Source organism: Vulpes vulpes, chromosome 9, assembly GCF_048418805.1.
Source record: "Vulpes vulpes isolate BD-2025 chromosome 9, VulVul3, whole genome shotgun sequence".
NCBI lineage: Eukaryota > Metazoa > Chordata > Mammalia > Carnivora > Canidae > Vulpes > Vulpes vulpes.
The window spans coordinates 33,926,688-33,940,605 of NC_132788.1; the positions used below are offsets into that span (position 1 = coordinate 33,926,688).

The 13,918-nt window shown below is 35.9% G+C and overlaps 1 protein-coding gene across 1 annotated transcript in view; it reads left to right on the forward strand.

The window, feature by feature from the left end:
- The window catches only part of RNF17 (ring finger protein 17), a 119,901-nt gene that overhangs the window by 9,394 nt on the left and 96,589 nt on the right, over positions 1 to 13,918 (forward strand). The window contains exons 4-6 of the mRNA XM_072719741.1: positions 6,828 to 6,939; positions 7,933 to 8,013; positions 10,007 to 10,107. Of these exons, the coding sequence (XP_072575842.1) occupies positions 6,828 to 6,939; positions 7,933 to 8,013; positions 10,007 to 10,107 (294 nt within the window). The remainder of the gene's footprint in view (positions 1 to 6,827; positions 6,940 to 7,932; positions 8,014 to 10,006; positions 10,108 to 13,918) is intronic.

The following is a 13,918-nucleotide window of genomic DNA, read 5'->3' on the forward strand; positions in this document are numbered from 1 at the left end:
GGCAACTGGTTATTGACAGAACCAGTGGAACTCAGACTTAATTGAATGATAATCCCTATATTTGTATTACACCAGACATTTCCTCCATAAGCTCTGTATTAAATGATTAGAATAAATCTTTAGAAATCTTTTTGGCTCCATATAAGTCAGTCAACAGATTTGAGTACCTACAGGAGTCCAGCAGATGACTTACTGGATAAGGTACAGTTTAAACAATGAGTGGTATGAATTGTGGCAGATGAAAGAAGGTTCACCCTCTCCAAAGGAGGTGGCTCCTTTTCAGCTCCAGCCAGTTATTGCTGTGTATTAAGACCAACCCAGTGTTGCCAATCTTATTCTTGTTTTTATTCCCCCAAGAGAATCTAGAGGTCTGCACTTCTATGTGCAATTTTCTGCTTATTTAAGCCTTTCACAACTTAAACCTGATTGTGTTCTTGTCTAAATATATATTATATCTAGTGTGGTTATAAAGTGAGATTTCACTTTCATAAGTAGATGAATCCATCTGAAATGCCCATTATTTTCCAAATTACTCGTTTTTAAAATTTTTTCCATGTCAAGTATACTTATGTTAGAAGCTCCTGTTCCCTAATTTCAATAGAGTTTGGTGGGGTTTTTTTTTTAGAGTTTGGTTTAAAATAGTTGTTTAGGAGGTGGGGCAAGATGGCAGAAGAGTAAGGTCCCCAAGTCACCTGTCCCCACCACCTTACCTAGATAACTTTCAAATCATCCTGAAAACCTACGAATTTGGTCTGAGATTTAAAGAGACAACAGCTGGAATGCTACAGTGAGAAAAGTTTGCACTTCTATCAAGTACAACTTGTTTTTGGCCACTCTGCACTGAGCAAAATGACTAGAAGGAAAAACTCACCACAAAAAAATCAGAAACAGTCTCTCTCCCACAGAGTTAGAAAATTTGGATTACAATTCAGTGTCAGAAAGCCAATTCAGAAGCACAATTATAAAGCTACTGGTGGCTCTAGAAAAAAGCATAAAGAATTCAAGAGACTTCATGACTGTAGAATTTAGATCTAATCAGGCTGAAATTAAAAATCAATTAAATGAGATGCAATCCAAACTGAAGGTCCTAACAAGGGTTAACGAGGTAGAAGAAAGAGTGAGTGACATAGAAGACAAGTTGATGGCAAGGAAGGAAACTGAGGAAAAAAGAGAAAAAAGATCATGAGGATAGGTTAAGGGAAATAAATGACAGCCTCAGAAGGAAAAATCTACGTCTAATTGGGGTTCCCGAGGGCGCCGAAAGAGACAGAGGTCCAGAAACTGTATTTGAACAAATAAAGCTGAGAACTTCCCTAACTTGGGAAGGGAAACAGGCATTCAGACCCAGGAGATAGAGAGATACACCCCTAAATCAAAAACTACTCAACACCTCGACATTTAATAGTGAAACTTGCAAATTCCAAAGATAAAGAGAAGATCCTTAAAGCAGCAAGAGACAAGAAATCCATAACCTTTATGGGGAGAAGCATTAGAATAACAGCAGACCTCTCCACAGAGACCTGGCAGGCCAGAAAGGGCTGGCAAGATATATTCAGGGTCCTAAATGAGAAGAACATGCAGCCAAGAATACTTCATCCAGCAAGGCTCTCATTCAGAATAGAAGGAGAGTTAAAGAGCTTCCAAGATAGTCAGAAACTGAAAGAATATGTGATCACCAAACCAGCTCTACAAGAAATATTAAGGGGGACCCTGTAAAAGAAAGAGGAAGTCTAAGGAAACAATCCACAGAAACAGGGACTGAATAGGTATCATGATGACACTAAATTCATCTTTCAATAGTAGCTCTGAACGTGAATGGGCTTAATGACCCCATCAAAAGGTGCAGGGTTTCAGACTGGATAAAAAAGCAAGACTCATCTATTTGCTGTTTACAAGAGACCCATTTTAGACATAAGGACACCTACAGCCTGAATATAAAAGGTTGGAGAACTATTTACCATTCAAATGGTCCTCAAAAGAAAGCAGGGATAGCCATCTTTATATCAGATAAATTAAAGTTTATCCCAAAGACTATATATGGTAAGAGATGAAGAAGGACACTATATCATACTTAAAGGATCTATCCAACAAGAGGACCTAACAATCATGAATATTTATGCCCTGAATGTGGGAGCTGCCAAGTATATCATCAAATAATAACCAAAGTTAAGACATGCTTAGATAATAAAACACTTATACTTGGTGACTTGAATATAGAGCTTTCTACAATTGTCAGGTCTCCTAAGCACAACATCTCCAAGGAAACAAGAGCTTTAAATGATACACTGGACCAGATGGATTTCACAGATATTTATATGACTTTACATCCAAACACAACTGAATACACATTCTTCTTAAGTGCACATGGAACTTTCTCCAAATAGACCATATACTGGGTCACAAATCAGGTCTTAACTGATACCAAAAGATTGGGATCATCCCCTGCATATTTTCAGACCATAATGCTTTGAAACTAGAACTAAATAACAAGAAGAAGTTTGGAAGGATTTCAAACACATGGAGGTTAAGGACCATCCTGCTAAAAGATGAAAGGGTCAACCAGGAAATTAGGGAAGAATTAAAAAGATTCATGGAAATGAATGAGAATGAAGATACAACCGTTCAAAATCTTTGGGATACAGCAAAAGCAGTCCTGAGGGGGAAATACATCACAATACAAGCATCCATCCAAAAACTGGAGAGATCTCAAATACAAAAGCTAACCTTGCACCTAAAGGAGCTGGAGAAAAAACAGCAAATAGATCCTACACCCAGCAGAAGAAGAGAATTAATAAAAGATTCGAGCAGAACTCAATGAATTAGAGACCAGAGGAACTGTTGAACAGATTAACAAAACCAGGAGTTGGTTCTTTGAAAGAATTAATAAGATAGATAAACCATTAGCCAGCCTTATTAAAAATAAGAGAGAAAAGACTCAAATTAATAAAATCATGAATGAGAACGGAGAGATCACCGCCAACACCAAGGAAATACAAATGATTTTAAAAACTTATTATGAGCAGCTATATGCCAATAAATTAGGTAATCTAGAAGACTTGGATGCATTTCTGGAAAACCACAAATTACCAAAACTGGAACAGGAAGAAATAGAAAACCTGAACAGGCCGATAACCAGGGAGGAAATTGAAGCAGTCATCAAAAACCTCTCAAGACACAAAAGTCAGGGCTAGATGGTTTCCCAGAGGAATTCTATCAAATGTTTAAAGAAGAAACCATCCCTATTCTACTAAAGCTGTTCGGAAAGATAGAAAGAGATGGAATACTTCCAAACTCGTTCTATGAGGCCAGCATCACCTTAATTCCAAAACCAGACAAAGACCCCACCAAAAAGGAGAATTATAGACCAATATCGCTGATGAACACAGATGCAAATATTCTCAACAAGATACTAGCCAATAGGACCCAACAGTACATTAAGAAGATTATTCACCATGACCAAGTGGGATTTATCCCCGGGATGCAAGGCTGGTTCAACACTCATAAAGCAATCAATGTGATTGATCATATCAGCAAGAGAAAAACCAAGAACCATATGATCCTCTCAATAGATGCAGAGAAAACATTTGACAAAATACAGCATCCATTCCTGATCAAAACTCTTGAGTGTGTAGAGATAGAGGGAACATTCCTCGGCATCTTAAAAGCCATCTATGAAAAGCCCACAGAAAATATCATTCTCAATGGGGAAACACTGGGAGCCTTTCCCCTAAGATCAGGAACAAGACAAGGATGTCCACTCTCACCACTGCTATTCAAAGTAGTACTAGAAGTCCTAGCCTCAGCAATCAGGCAACAAAAAGAAATAAAAGGCATTCAAATTGGCAAAGAAGAAGTCAAACTCTCCCTCTTTGCAGATGACATGATACTGTACATAGAAAACCCAAAGGACTCCACCCCAAGATTGCTAGAACTCATACAGCAATTTGGCAGTGTGGCAGGATACAAAATCAATGCCCAGAAATCAGTGGCATTCGTATACACTAACAATGAGACTGAAGAAAGAGAAACTAAGGAGTCAATCCCATTCACAATTGCACCCCAAAGCATAAGATACCTAGGAATAAACCTAACCAAAGAGGTAAAGGATCTATACCCTAAAAACTACAGAACACTTCTGAAAGAAATTGAGGAAGACACAAAGAGATGGAAAAATATTCCATGCTCATGGATTGGCAGAATTAATATTGTGAAAATGTCCATGCTACCCAGGGCAATTTACACGTTTACTGCAATCTCTATCAAAATGCCATGGACTTTCTTCAGAGAGTTGGAACAAACCATCTTAAGATTTGTGTGGAATCAGAAAAGACCCCCGAATAGCCAGGGGAATATTAAAAAAGAAAACTATAGCTGGGGGCATCACAATGTCAGATTTCAGGTTGTACTACAAAGCTGTGGTCATCAAGACAGTGTGGTACTGGCACAAAAACAGACACATAGATCAATGGAACAGAATAGAGAATCCAGAAGTGGATCCTCAACTGTTTGGTCAACAAATATTCAGCAAAGCAGTAAAGACTATCCACTGGAAAAAAAAAGACAGTCTTTTCAATAAATGGTGCGGAGAAAATTGGACATCCACATGGCAGAAGAATGAAACTGGACCATTCTCTTACACCATACACAAAGATAAACTCAAAATGGATGAAAGATCTAAATGTGAGACAAGATTCCATCAAAATCCTGGAGGAGAAGAAAGGTAACACCCTGTTTGAACTTGGCCACAGCAACTTCTTGCAAGATATATCCATGAAGGCAAGAGAAACAAAAGCAAAAATGAATTATTGGGACTTCATCAAGATAAGAAGCTTTTGCACAGCAAAAGAAACAGTCAACAAAACTAAAAGACAACCTACAGAATGGGAGACGATATTTGCAAATGACCTATTAGATAAAGGGCTAGTATCCAAGATCTTTAAAGAACTTATTAAACTCAACACCCAAGAGACAAACAATCCAATCATGAAATGGGCAAAAGACAGGAACAGAAATTTCACAGAGGAAGACATAGACCTGGCCAACAAGCACGTGAGGAAATGCTCCACATCACTGGCCATCAGGGAATTACAAATCAAAACCACAATGAGATACCGCCTCCCACCAGTGAGAATGGGGAAAATCAACAAGACCGGAAACAACAAATGTTGGAGAGGATGTGGAGAAAGGGGAACCCTTTTGCACTGTTGGTGGAATGTGAACTGGTGCAATCACTCTGAAAAAGTGTCAAGATGGTGGAGGTTCCTCAAAGAGTTAAAAATAGATCTGCCCTACGACCCAGCAATTGCACTGCTGGGGATTTACCCCAAAGATACAGATGCAGTGAAACGCTGGGACACCTGCACCCCAATGTTTATAGCAGCAATGTCCACAATAGCCAAACTGTGGAAGGGGCCTTGGTGTCCATCGAAAGATGAATGGATAAAGAAGATGTGGTATGTGTATGCAATGGAATATTACTCAGCCATTAGAAACAACAAATACCCACTATCTGCTTCAACGTGGAGGGTCCTGGAGGGTATTATGCTGAGTGAAATAAGTCAGTCGGAAAAGGACAAACATTATATGATCTCATTCATTTGGGGAATTTAAAAATTAGTGAAAGGGAATGAAGGGAAAAGAGAAAAAAATGAGTGAAAATATTAATGAGGGTGACAAAACATGAAAGACACCTAACTCTAGAAAATGAACAAGGGGTGGCGGGGGGGAGTGGGCGGGGGTGTTGGGGTGACTGGGTGATGGACAATGAGGAAGGCTCTTGGCGGGATGAGCACTGGGTGTTATGCTCTATGTTGGCAAATTGAACTCCAATAAAAAAAATTTAAAATAGTTGTTTATGTGTCAAGGGATAAGTCTGTTTTAAAATAATATATTTTCTTCCTGATTTAATATTTGGAATAGGAATTGAATAATGGACTCCTAAGGGGTTATGCTTTCACATGTTTTCAAGAACACGAATATTTATGTTCCAAAGGAATTGAACATTTAAAAATTTAACTTGTCAGTTTTCTTTTTCTCTATAAAGGTAACATTGGGACCTGAGTGGCTCAGTGGTTGAGTGTCTGCCTTTGGCTCAGGGCATGATCCGGGGTTCTGGGATTGAGTCCCACATCGGGCTTCCCACAGGGAGCCTACTTCTCCCCCTGCCTATGTCTCTGCCTCTCTCCATGTGTCTCTCATGAATAAATAAAACCTTTAAAAAACAAAAAGGTAGCATTCAAACATCATAGTTTCTTTTATAAACTCTTACAGGCTTATGATTAACTTATTCAGCAAACACTTATTAAGAGCTTACTGTCTGTTAGCCAATATGGGGATATAAAAATAGGCAAAAACTCTAGCAGGGGTAGGTAAGAAATAAAACTAATTTTTTTCTTTGCAAGTTAACTTACCTAGTAAGTTCATTACCTTTTTGTAAATTATCCAGGTCTTGGAGCACATTTTTTAAAATAGCTGGCATTTGTGTGTAAGTAATTGAGCTTAAAGACAGTTCGGTGACTGTCAACATCTCTACCAAAAAATATCGGGTAAGGAGAGGTAATGAGATTAAAGACAATTTATACTGTGGGATAAATTTTTATTTATTTTTAGGGATTTGCTAAGAAGCTGAATTCGTGGTAAAATAAATTTATATGGCAGCATATTTAGTCACAGTTTCCCTCTCGTTGCTTTCATAGATGACTGAGAACCCACTGTACATGTTACTATATGTCATCACAAGAATTATTTTTGATAGAGTAAAAATCAGAATAGAAGGTTAAAACTTATATTAATGTGGTATTTAAAATAATGTACTTGACACTTTTCAGGACAAAGAATTGCTCTCAGGACTTTAAAAAGACTTCTGATCAGCTAACTATTGGTTTAGAACATGCAACATCCACACACAGGACTATTTTGAACTCATCATCTATAATGGCGGTATGAAAAATGTTATTCATGAAGTAAGATGAAACCAAACATTTTTACTTGTGTCTTGTAGCTTAACTCTTCTCTCCTCTCCTCTCACGGTCCCTATAACTGTAGGTTTTTTGTTTGTTTGTTTGTTTGTTTGTTTTTGTTTTTTTTGAAGCATAAAGGTAAGAGGTAGACCTACACTCTTTATTTGAATCTCTTGTTTTCTAAATATGCGAATAATCCTCATTTCTTCCTAAGGCAGCCCATTTTCCCTTTGACCAACTGTGTTAGTGTTCTTAACATTTAATCATATGTAGCTTCTTCCCTTTAGGAAGGGAAACTTCCTTAGGAAGGGAAACTTAGGAAACTTCCCTGAACCTAGTTATTGAATCTAGATTATGTGAAACTTGTGTGAAGTACAAGTTTCTAAATTCTGAATGCAATTTTCCCATTTTAATCGCAGCCAAAAGGCCTAATGACGTTCACTGTGAGGATGATGATGTTATTGTTGGAAGATTGAATTTTACCTTTTACTATAACTTTAAATAATGTATTATTTTAAGATTAGAAATAGAACAAATTCCAAAATGCTGTTATTAAAGAGACTTTTAGTGAGCTAAGGGGGAAGGGAGAAAGTGCTTAATCTTGCTTTTACTTCAAATTTAAATTTTAACATAGCCAAATTATAATCTTCTTTTAAAACTTAAATTTTACATGTATGTGCATTTACTCCCATGATAAATTTTTCAAGATAGTTTTAAGTTGGAAAATGGTTACACAGAACATTCTATTTTTTCTATTTTTCTGGAATACTATAATCTATATTCAAAACTCTAAAGTGTTAATGGTTTTTAATTTCTTGATAAATAGAACTAAGTGTCATTTTTGTTTTCTGACTTCTGTGGTGGTCTGTGTTACTTTTGTAGTCAATTGTAGCTTGATATTTTTGCAACTGATGTATGTAAGCATTTATTTTTATGTTTTATATTTGTATGTGGACTCTCTTCCCCTTCTTAGGAAACTAAAACTGCAGAAGAAATTGATGAAGCGTTGAAGATAGCAGGCTATAATTTTGAACAATTAAGTGTTGCTGTAAAAGTAAGCATTTTAAATGACTCAATTCTATAGTAAATTAAGGCATGTTCTTTTTAAATGTGCATATTTAGATGTATATCACTGAAGTTAGAGCTTAGCACTAAGTTATTGAGCATGATAATCCAATGACAGAGAAACATACAAAAGAATGGAAAACTCCTATAGCCTGCTAGGATTGGTCTTGCAGCATTGTTTTGCTAGCAGCCTACTGAAATTGGAGCACTAGTAAAGAACCATGATTTTTTTCTTTCTGTGAGCTGAATTTTGTTTGGAAGTATTGCAGATCATCTTTCTAACAGTGCTCATTATTTGGCTGTATACCCTTACACAAAGAATCTTATTCTCTTTCTTCCTTTAGTTCATCTCCCAAAAGAGAGACTCATTTAGTGACAAAGAACAACCTCCTAAGTACCCAGCAACAACAAATTTACAACAAAGGCAATCAAAAGATTATAGCTGACATAGGAGTTAAGACCCCAACATATGAATTTGGGAGGGGGGTGGACAAAATACAACCCATAACAGTCTGTTCTCTAACCCTTCCCCCACCCCCACCAGATTCATGTCCTCTTTTTTTTATTGTGTTTATTTATTTATTTATTTTTTATTGGAGTTCAATTTGCCAACATATAGCATAACACCCAGTGCTCATCCCATCAAGTACCCCCCTCAGTGCCAGCCACCCAGTCACCCCTACCCCCCGCCCACCTCCCCTTCCATCACCCCTTGTTCGTTTCCAAGAGTTAGGAGTCTTTCATGTTCTGTCTCCCTTTCTGATATTTCCCACTCATTTTCCCCCTCCCCTTTATTCCCTTTCACTATTTTTCATATTCCCCAAATGAATGAGACCATACAATGCCTGTCCTTCTCCGATTGACTTATTTCACTCAGCATAATACCCTCCAGTTCCATCCACGTTGAAGCAAATGGTGGGTATTTGTCATTTCTAATGGCTGAGTAATATTCCATTGTATACATATGCCACATCTGCTTTATCCATTCATGTCCTTTTTATATGCAAAATACATTCACCCCATCCCAACCTAGTCTTAAATCTATTCCAGCATCAACTGTAAGTCCAAAAATCTCATCTAAGTATCTTCTGTATATCAGGTATGGCTGAGACTCAGGGTATGATCTATTTTGGGACAAAATTCCTCTCCAGCCCTGAACCTGTGAAACTAGATAATGTTTCTAAAATACATTGATTGCTCTCTCTCTCTCTCTCTCTCTCTCTCTCTCTCTCTCTCTCTCTCTCTGTGACTATCATAAAAAAAAAAAAAAAAAAAAAAGGGGATCCCTGGGTGGCGCAGCGGTTTGGCGCCTGCCTTTGGCCCAGGGCGCGATCCTGGAGACCCGGGATCGAATCCCACGTCAGGCTCCCGGTGCCTGGAGCCTGCTTCTCCCTCTGCCTGTGTCTCTGCCTCTCTCTCTCTCTCTCTCTCTCTCTCTCTCTGACTATCATAAAAAAAAAAAAACTAAAATACATTGATTGGATAGGTATAGGATAGACATTCCTATTCTAAAAGGGAGAAGATGGAAGGAAAAAAGGGGTCACAGATCTCAAGCAACAATTCTTTGTCAAAAAATGCAAAGATGTGGAATAGTTAACATTTTAATTCAAGTATGTTTAATATTACATATTAAGGTTTTTTTTTTCAATTAAGGAATCCAGCCAGAGAGAAATTCAGCTCTCCAGAATGACTCTTCTTGTAATGATAAAAAGAGATAAGAAGTTTAGAAGACTTAGTGGACTTTCTAGGCCTTTTCGCCAGTTTATCAGTGCACAGTGCCAACAAAGATGTGATCTTGCTGACAAATACTGTGATTTAATGTTGAACCTTGTAACTTTATTCCATTTTTATCACCTAATCTCCTTTTGTATGGTTACTTTGAAAATTCCAAAAAGTACCTTTTACTTTTAAAATCATTTGGACAGTACAATTTCTATAAAATAAAAATACCAAATTAGATCTTTGTATTATGTTCTTTCCAGATGCTCGAACACATACACAACCAAACAAAAGAGGAAACGGTCAGTCTTATAGAGGTTCTGGAGAAACAATTTGATCAGCTTTTTACTTCTCTTGATTCCAGGTAATAAAAATACAGACTCAGTGAAACTGAAGTTTTTAACATAAACGTGTCACTTTGTTTCTTTGTGTAGATTGAGTACTAAGTAGCTTTTAAATAAGTTTGGAAAGTAATGGGTGATCCCCACAGACTGATGTCTACAACTTGAAATTGAAGAACAATTTGTACATTTTCAAAAAATTTTGGCTATTTGCCATCTGGTCCTATAGCTAACTGTTATTTAAGCTTCTTTCCTAAACAGCACAGAAAAATTATATTCAAAATCTGCATGTTGTAGAATTTTGCTTACTTGGGAAAATGCAAGTGCTTTTTCTTACACATCATTCCATCATTTTTTCATGTGTTTAATTTGCATCAAAGCAAATAATACTCTAATACTTTCTAACACTCGTTTCTAAACAAATACCACATAATTGCATATATATCACCTTAAAAATTATTTGATATATTTGATCTTTAATAATTTTTTATTGTATTTTCAATTCAAGAAACATCATAAAAGTTTTGACATGACAAAAGCGATAAATTTAGTAGTGGTAACTTGTCCATTTGACTCTTAGTTCTTTTTCTTTTAATCCCATTAGGATTCTGCCAGTGAATTGGTTGATACTCTTTATCTTCCATATTGGTACCATCTCACATATGGTCTTTAATTATAACACTTAAGTTAAAAGTTACATGCATGCATTTTAAACATTTTTTATAGCGGTAGAATATGCATAACAAAAATTGCCCTTTTAATCATTTTTTAAGTGTCCAGTGTAGTGGCATATGATAATTTTATGTTTAACTTTTTGAGGGAACACCAAAGTTTTCTACTGTAGCTCTACATTTTACATTCTCACCAGTAGTGCATGCATATCAATTTATTCATATCCTTACCAACGTTTCCTGGAGTTTTTATATAATCCTGTCCTAATGGGTATGATAGAATCTTGTGATTTTGATTTGCGTTTTCTTTTATGTTGAGTATTTTTTCATGTGCTTATTTATTGCTTATTTACATATCCTCTTTGAAGAAAAGTTTTTTCAAGTCCTTTCTTTGGATTGAATTATTTATTTTATTCTGGGATTGGAGTTCTTTATATATTAATGGATATTAATCCTTTATCAAATGTGTCATTTTCAGATATTTTCTCCCTTTCTGTGGGTTGCCTTTTCACACTTTTGATAGCATTCTTTGATCCATAAGTTATTGATAAAGCTCTGTTTATTTTTTCTTTTGTTGCCTGTGCTTTTGGTATCCTTGTCAAGCAATCATTACTGAATTTAATATTATGAAGCTTTCCCCCCCTATTTTTTCTTCTAAGAGTTTTACAGTTTTAGCACTTACACTTAGGTCTTTGATTAATTTTGAGTTAATTTTTGTATGTTATGAGAGAAGGGTCCAATTTCATTCTTTCCCATAGTGATGTCCAATTTTCTCAGTACCGTTTGATGAAAAGATGGTCTTTTCTCAATGGAAAGGTCTTGGTATGATTGTCCTTACTCAGTTAACCACCTAAGTGAAGGTTTATCTCTGGGATCTCTATTGTATTCTGTTGATCTATAGATCTGTTTCCTTAAAGTTTTAAACATATATGATCATGTCATCTGCAAAAATAGATAATATTACTTCTTTTCAATTTGGATGTCATTTATTTCTTTTTCTTTCGTAATTACTCTGGCTAGAACTTAGAATTGTATGTTAAATAGCAATGGCAAAAGCACACATCCTGATCTTGTCTCTGGTCTTAGTGAAGATCTAACAGCTTTTCCTCTACCTAGTGTACTGTTAGCTGTGCGTTTTTCACATGTGGCCTTTGTGTTGATATAGTTTCCCTAAATTCCTAGTACATTGAGTGTTTTTATAATGAAAGGGTATTAAAATATGTCAGATCTTTTTTTCTGCGTTGATGGCATCATGTAGGGACTTTTACTTCTTTCTGCTGTGGTATATAACATTAATTGATTTTAATGTGTTGAATCATCCTTGCATTCTAGGAATAAATCCCACTTTTGGTCATTATGTATTATCCTTTTAATATGCTGCTGAATTTGATTTGCTAATCTTCTGTTGAGGATTTTGTATTGATACTCATAAGAGATACTTATTTGTAGTGTCTTCATATGGCTTTGGTAATGCTGGCTTCATAGAATGAGTTAGGAAGTGTTCCCAACCTTCAGTTTTTTAAAAAGATTTCAGGAAAGTCACCGTTAACTCTTCATTAAAGTTTTGGTAGAATTAATGAGTGAAGCCATCTGGTCTAGGGCTTTTCTTTTTTGGGAGGTTTTTGATTGCTGATTCAATCTCCTCGTTATTGATCTGTTCAGATTTTCTATGTCTTCCTTACTCAGTCTTGGTAGGTAGTGTGTTTCTATGAATTTGTCCATTTCATCTAGGTTATCCAATTTCTTGGCATACAATTGTCCATAGTACTCTCTTCTAATCCTCTTCACTTCTGTAAAGTCGATCATCATGTGCCTACTTTCTTCCTGGTTTTAAGGAAGAAAGTCATTTCTTCTCTTTTTGTTAGTATAAATAATTCTCAGTTTTGATTAATTCAAAGAACTAACCTTTTAGAAGCCAACTATAAGAAAAAAATTGGAAAGGCTACAAATACATGGCGATTAAACAACATGCTATTAAACAACCAGGAAATCAAAGAGGAAATAAAACAATATATGGAAACAAATGAAAATTAATACACAGTGCTCTAAAACCTTTGGACTGTAGCAAAAGCAAGTCCTCAGAGGGAAGTATATAGTAATACAGGCCTACCTCAAGAAGTAAAAAAAAATCTCGGGGTGCCCAGCTGGCTCAGTCATTGGAGCATGCAACTCTTGATCTTGAGGTTCTAAGTTCAAACCTCACATTGGGTATAGAGATTACATAAAAATAATATCTTTTTAAAAAACAAGAATTTAAGAACTGAGAAAAATCTCAAACTAACCTTTTTATTCTAAAAGTAATTTATTTAAAAGATTTATTATTTTATTATGTACTGTTGGATCCTGTTAGCTAATATCTTGGTGAGAATTTTTGCATCCATGTTCATCAGGGATATTGATCTATGATTCTCCTTTTTGTTGGAGTCTTTGTCTGGTATTGGGATCAAGGTAATGCTGGCCTCATAGAATGATTTTGGAAAATTTCCTTCCATTTCTATTTTTTGATACAGTTTCATAAGAAAAAAAGTCTCATAAGAGACTAAAAATAGTATTCTTTAAATTTTTGGTAGAATTCTACGGGGAAGCCATTTGGCCTTGGACTCTTGTTATTGGGAGATTTTTGATAACTGCTTCAATTTCTTTGCTGGTTATGGATCTGTTTAGGTTTTCTGTTTCTTCCTGTTTCAGTTTTGGTAGTTGAAGTGGTTCTAGGAATGTATTCATTTCTTCCAGATTGCCTAACTTGTTAGCATATAACTGCTCATAATACTCTTACAATTTTATTTCTGTGGTGTTCATTGAGATCTTTCCTCTTTCATTTGTGATTTTATTTATTTGAGTCCTTTCTCTTTTTGTTGAGTCTGGCTAGGGGTTTATTGATCTTAATTCTTTCAAAGAACCAGCTCCTAGGTGGTTTATCTGTTTTACTGTTTTTGTTTGTTTGTTTGTTTGTTTCTTTTTCATTGATTTCTGCTCTAATCTCTATTATTTCCCTTCTGCTGGATTTAGGCGTTATTTACTATTCCTTTTACAGCTTTTTTAGGTGTAATACTAGGTTGTGTATTTGAGACTTTTCTTGTTTCTTGAGAAAGGCCTGTATTGCAATATACTTCCCTCTTAGGATCTCCTTTGCTGCATCCCAAAGGTTCTGAACTATCCATGT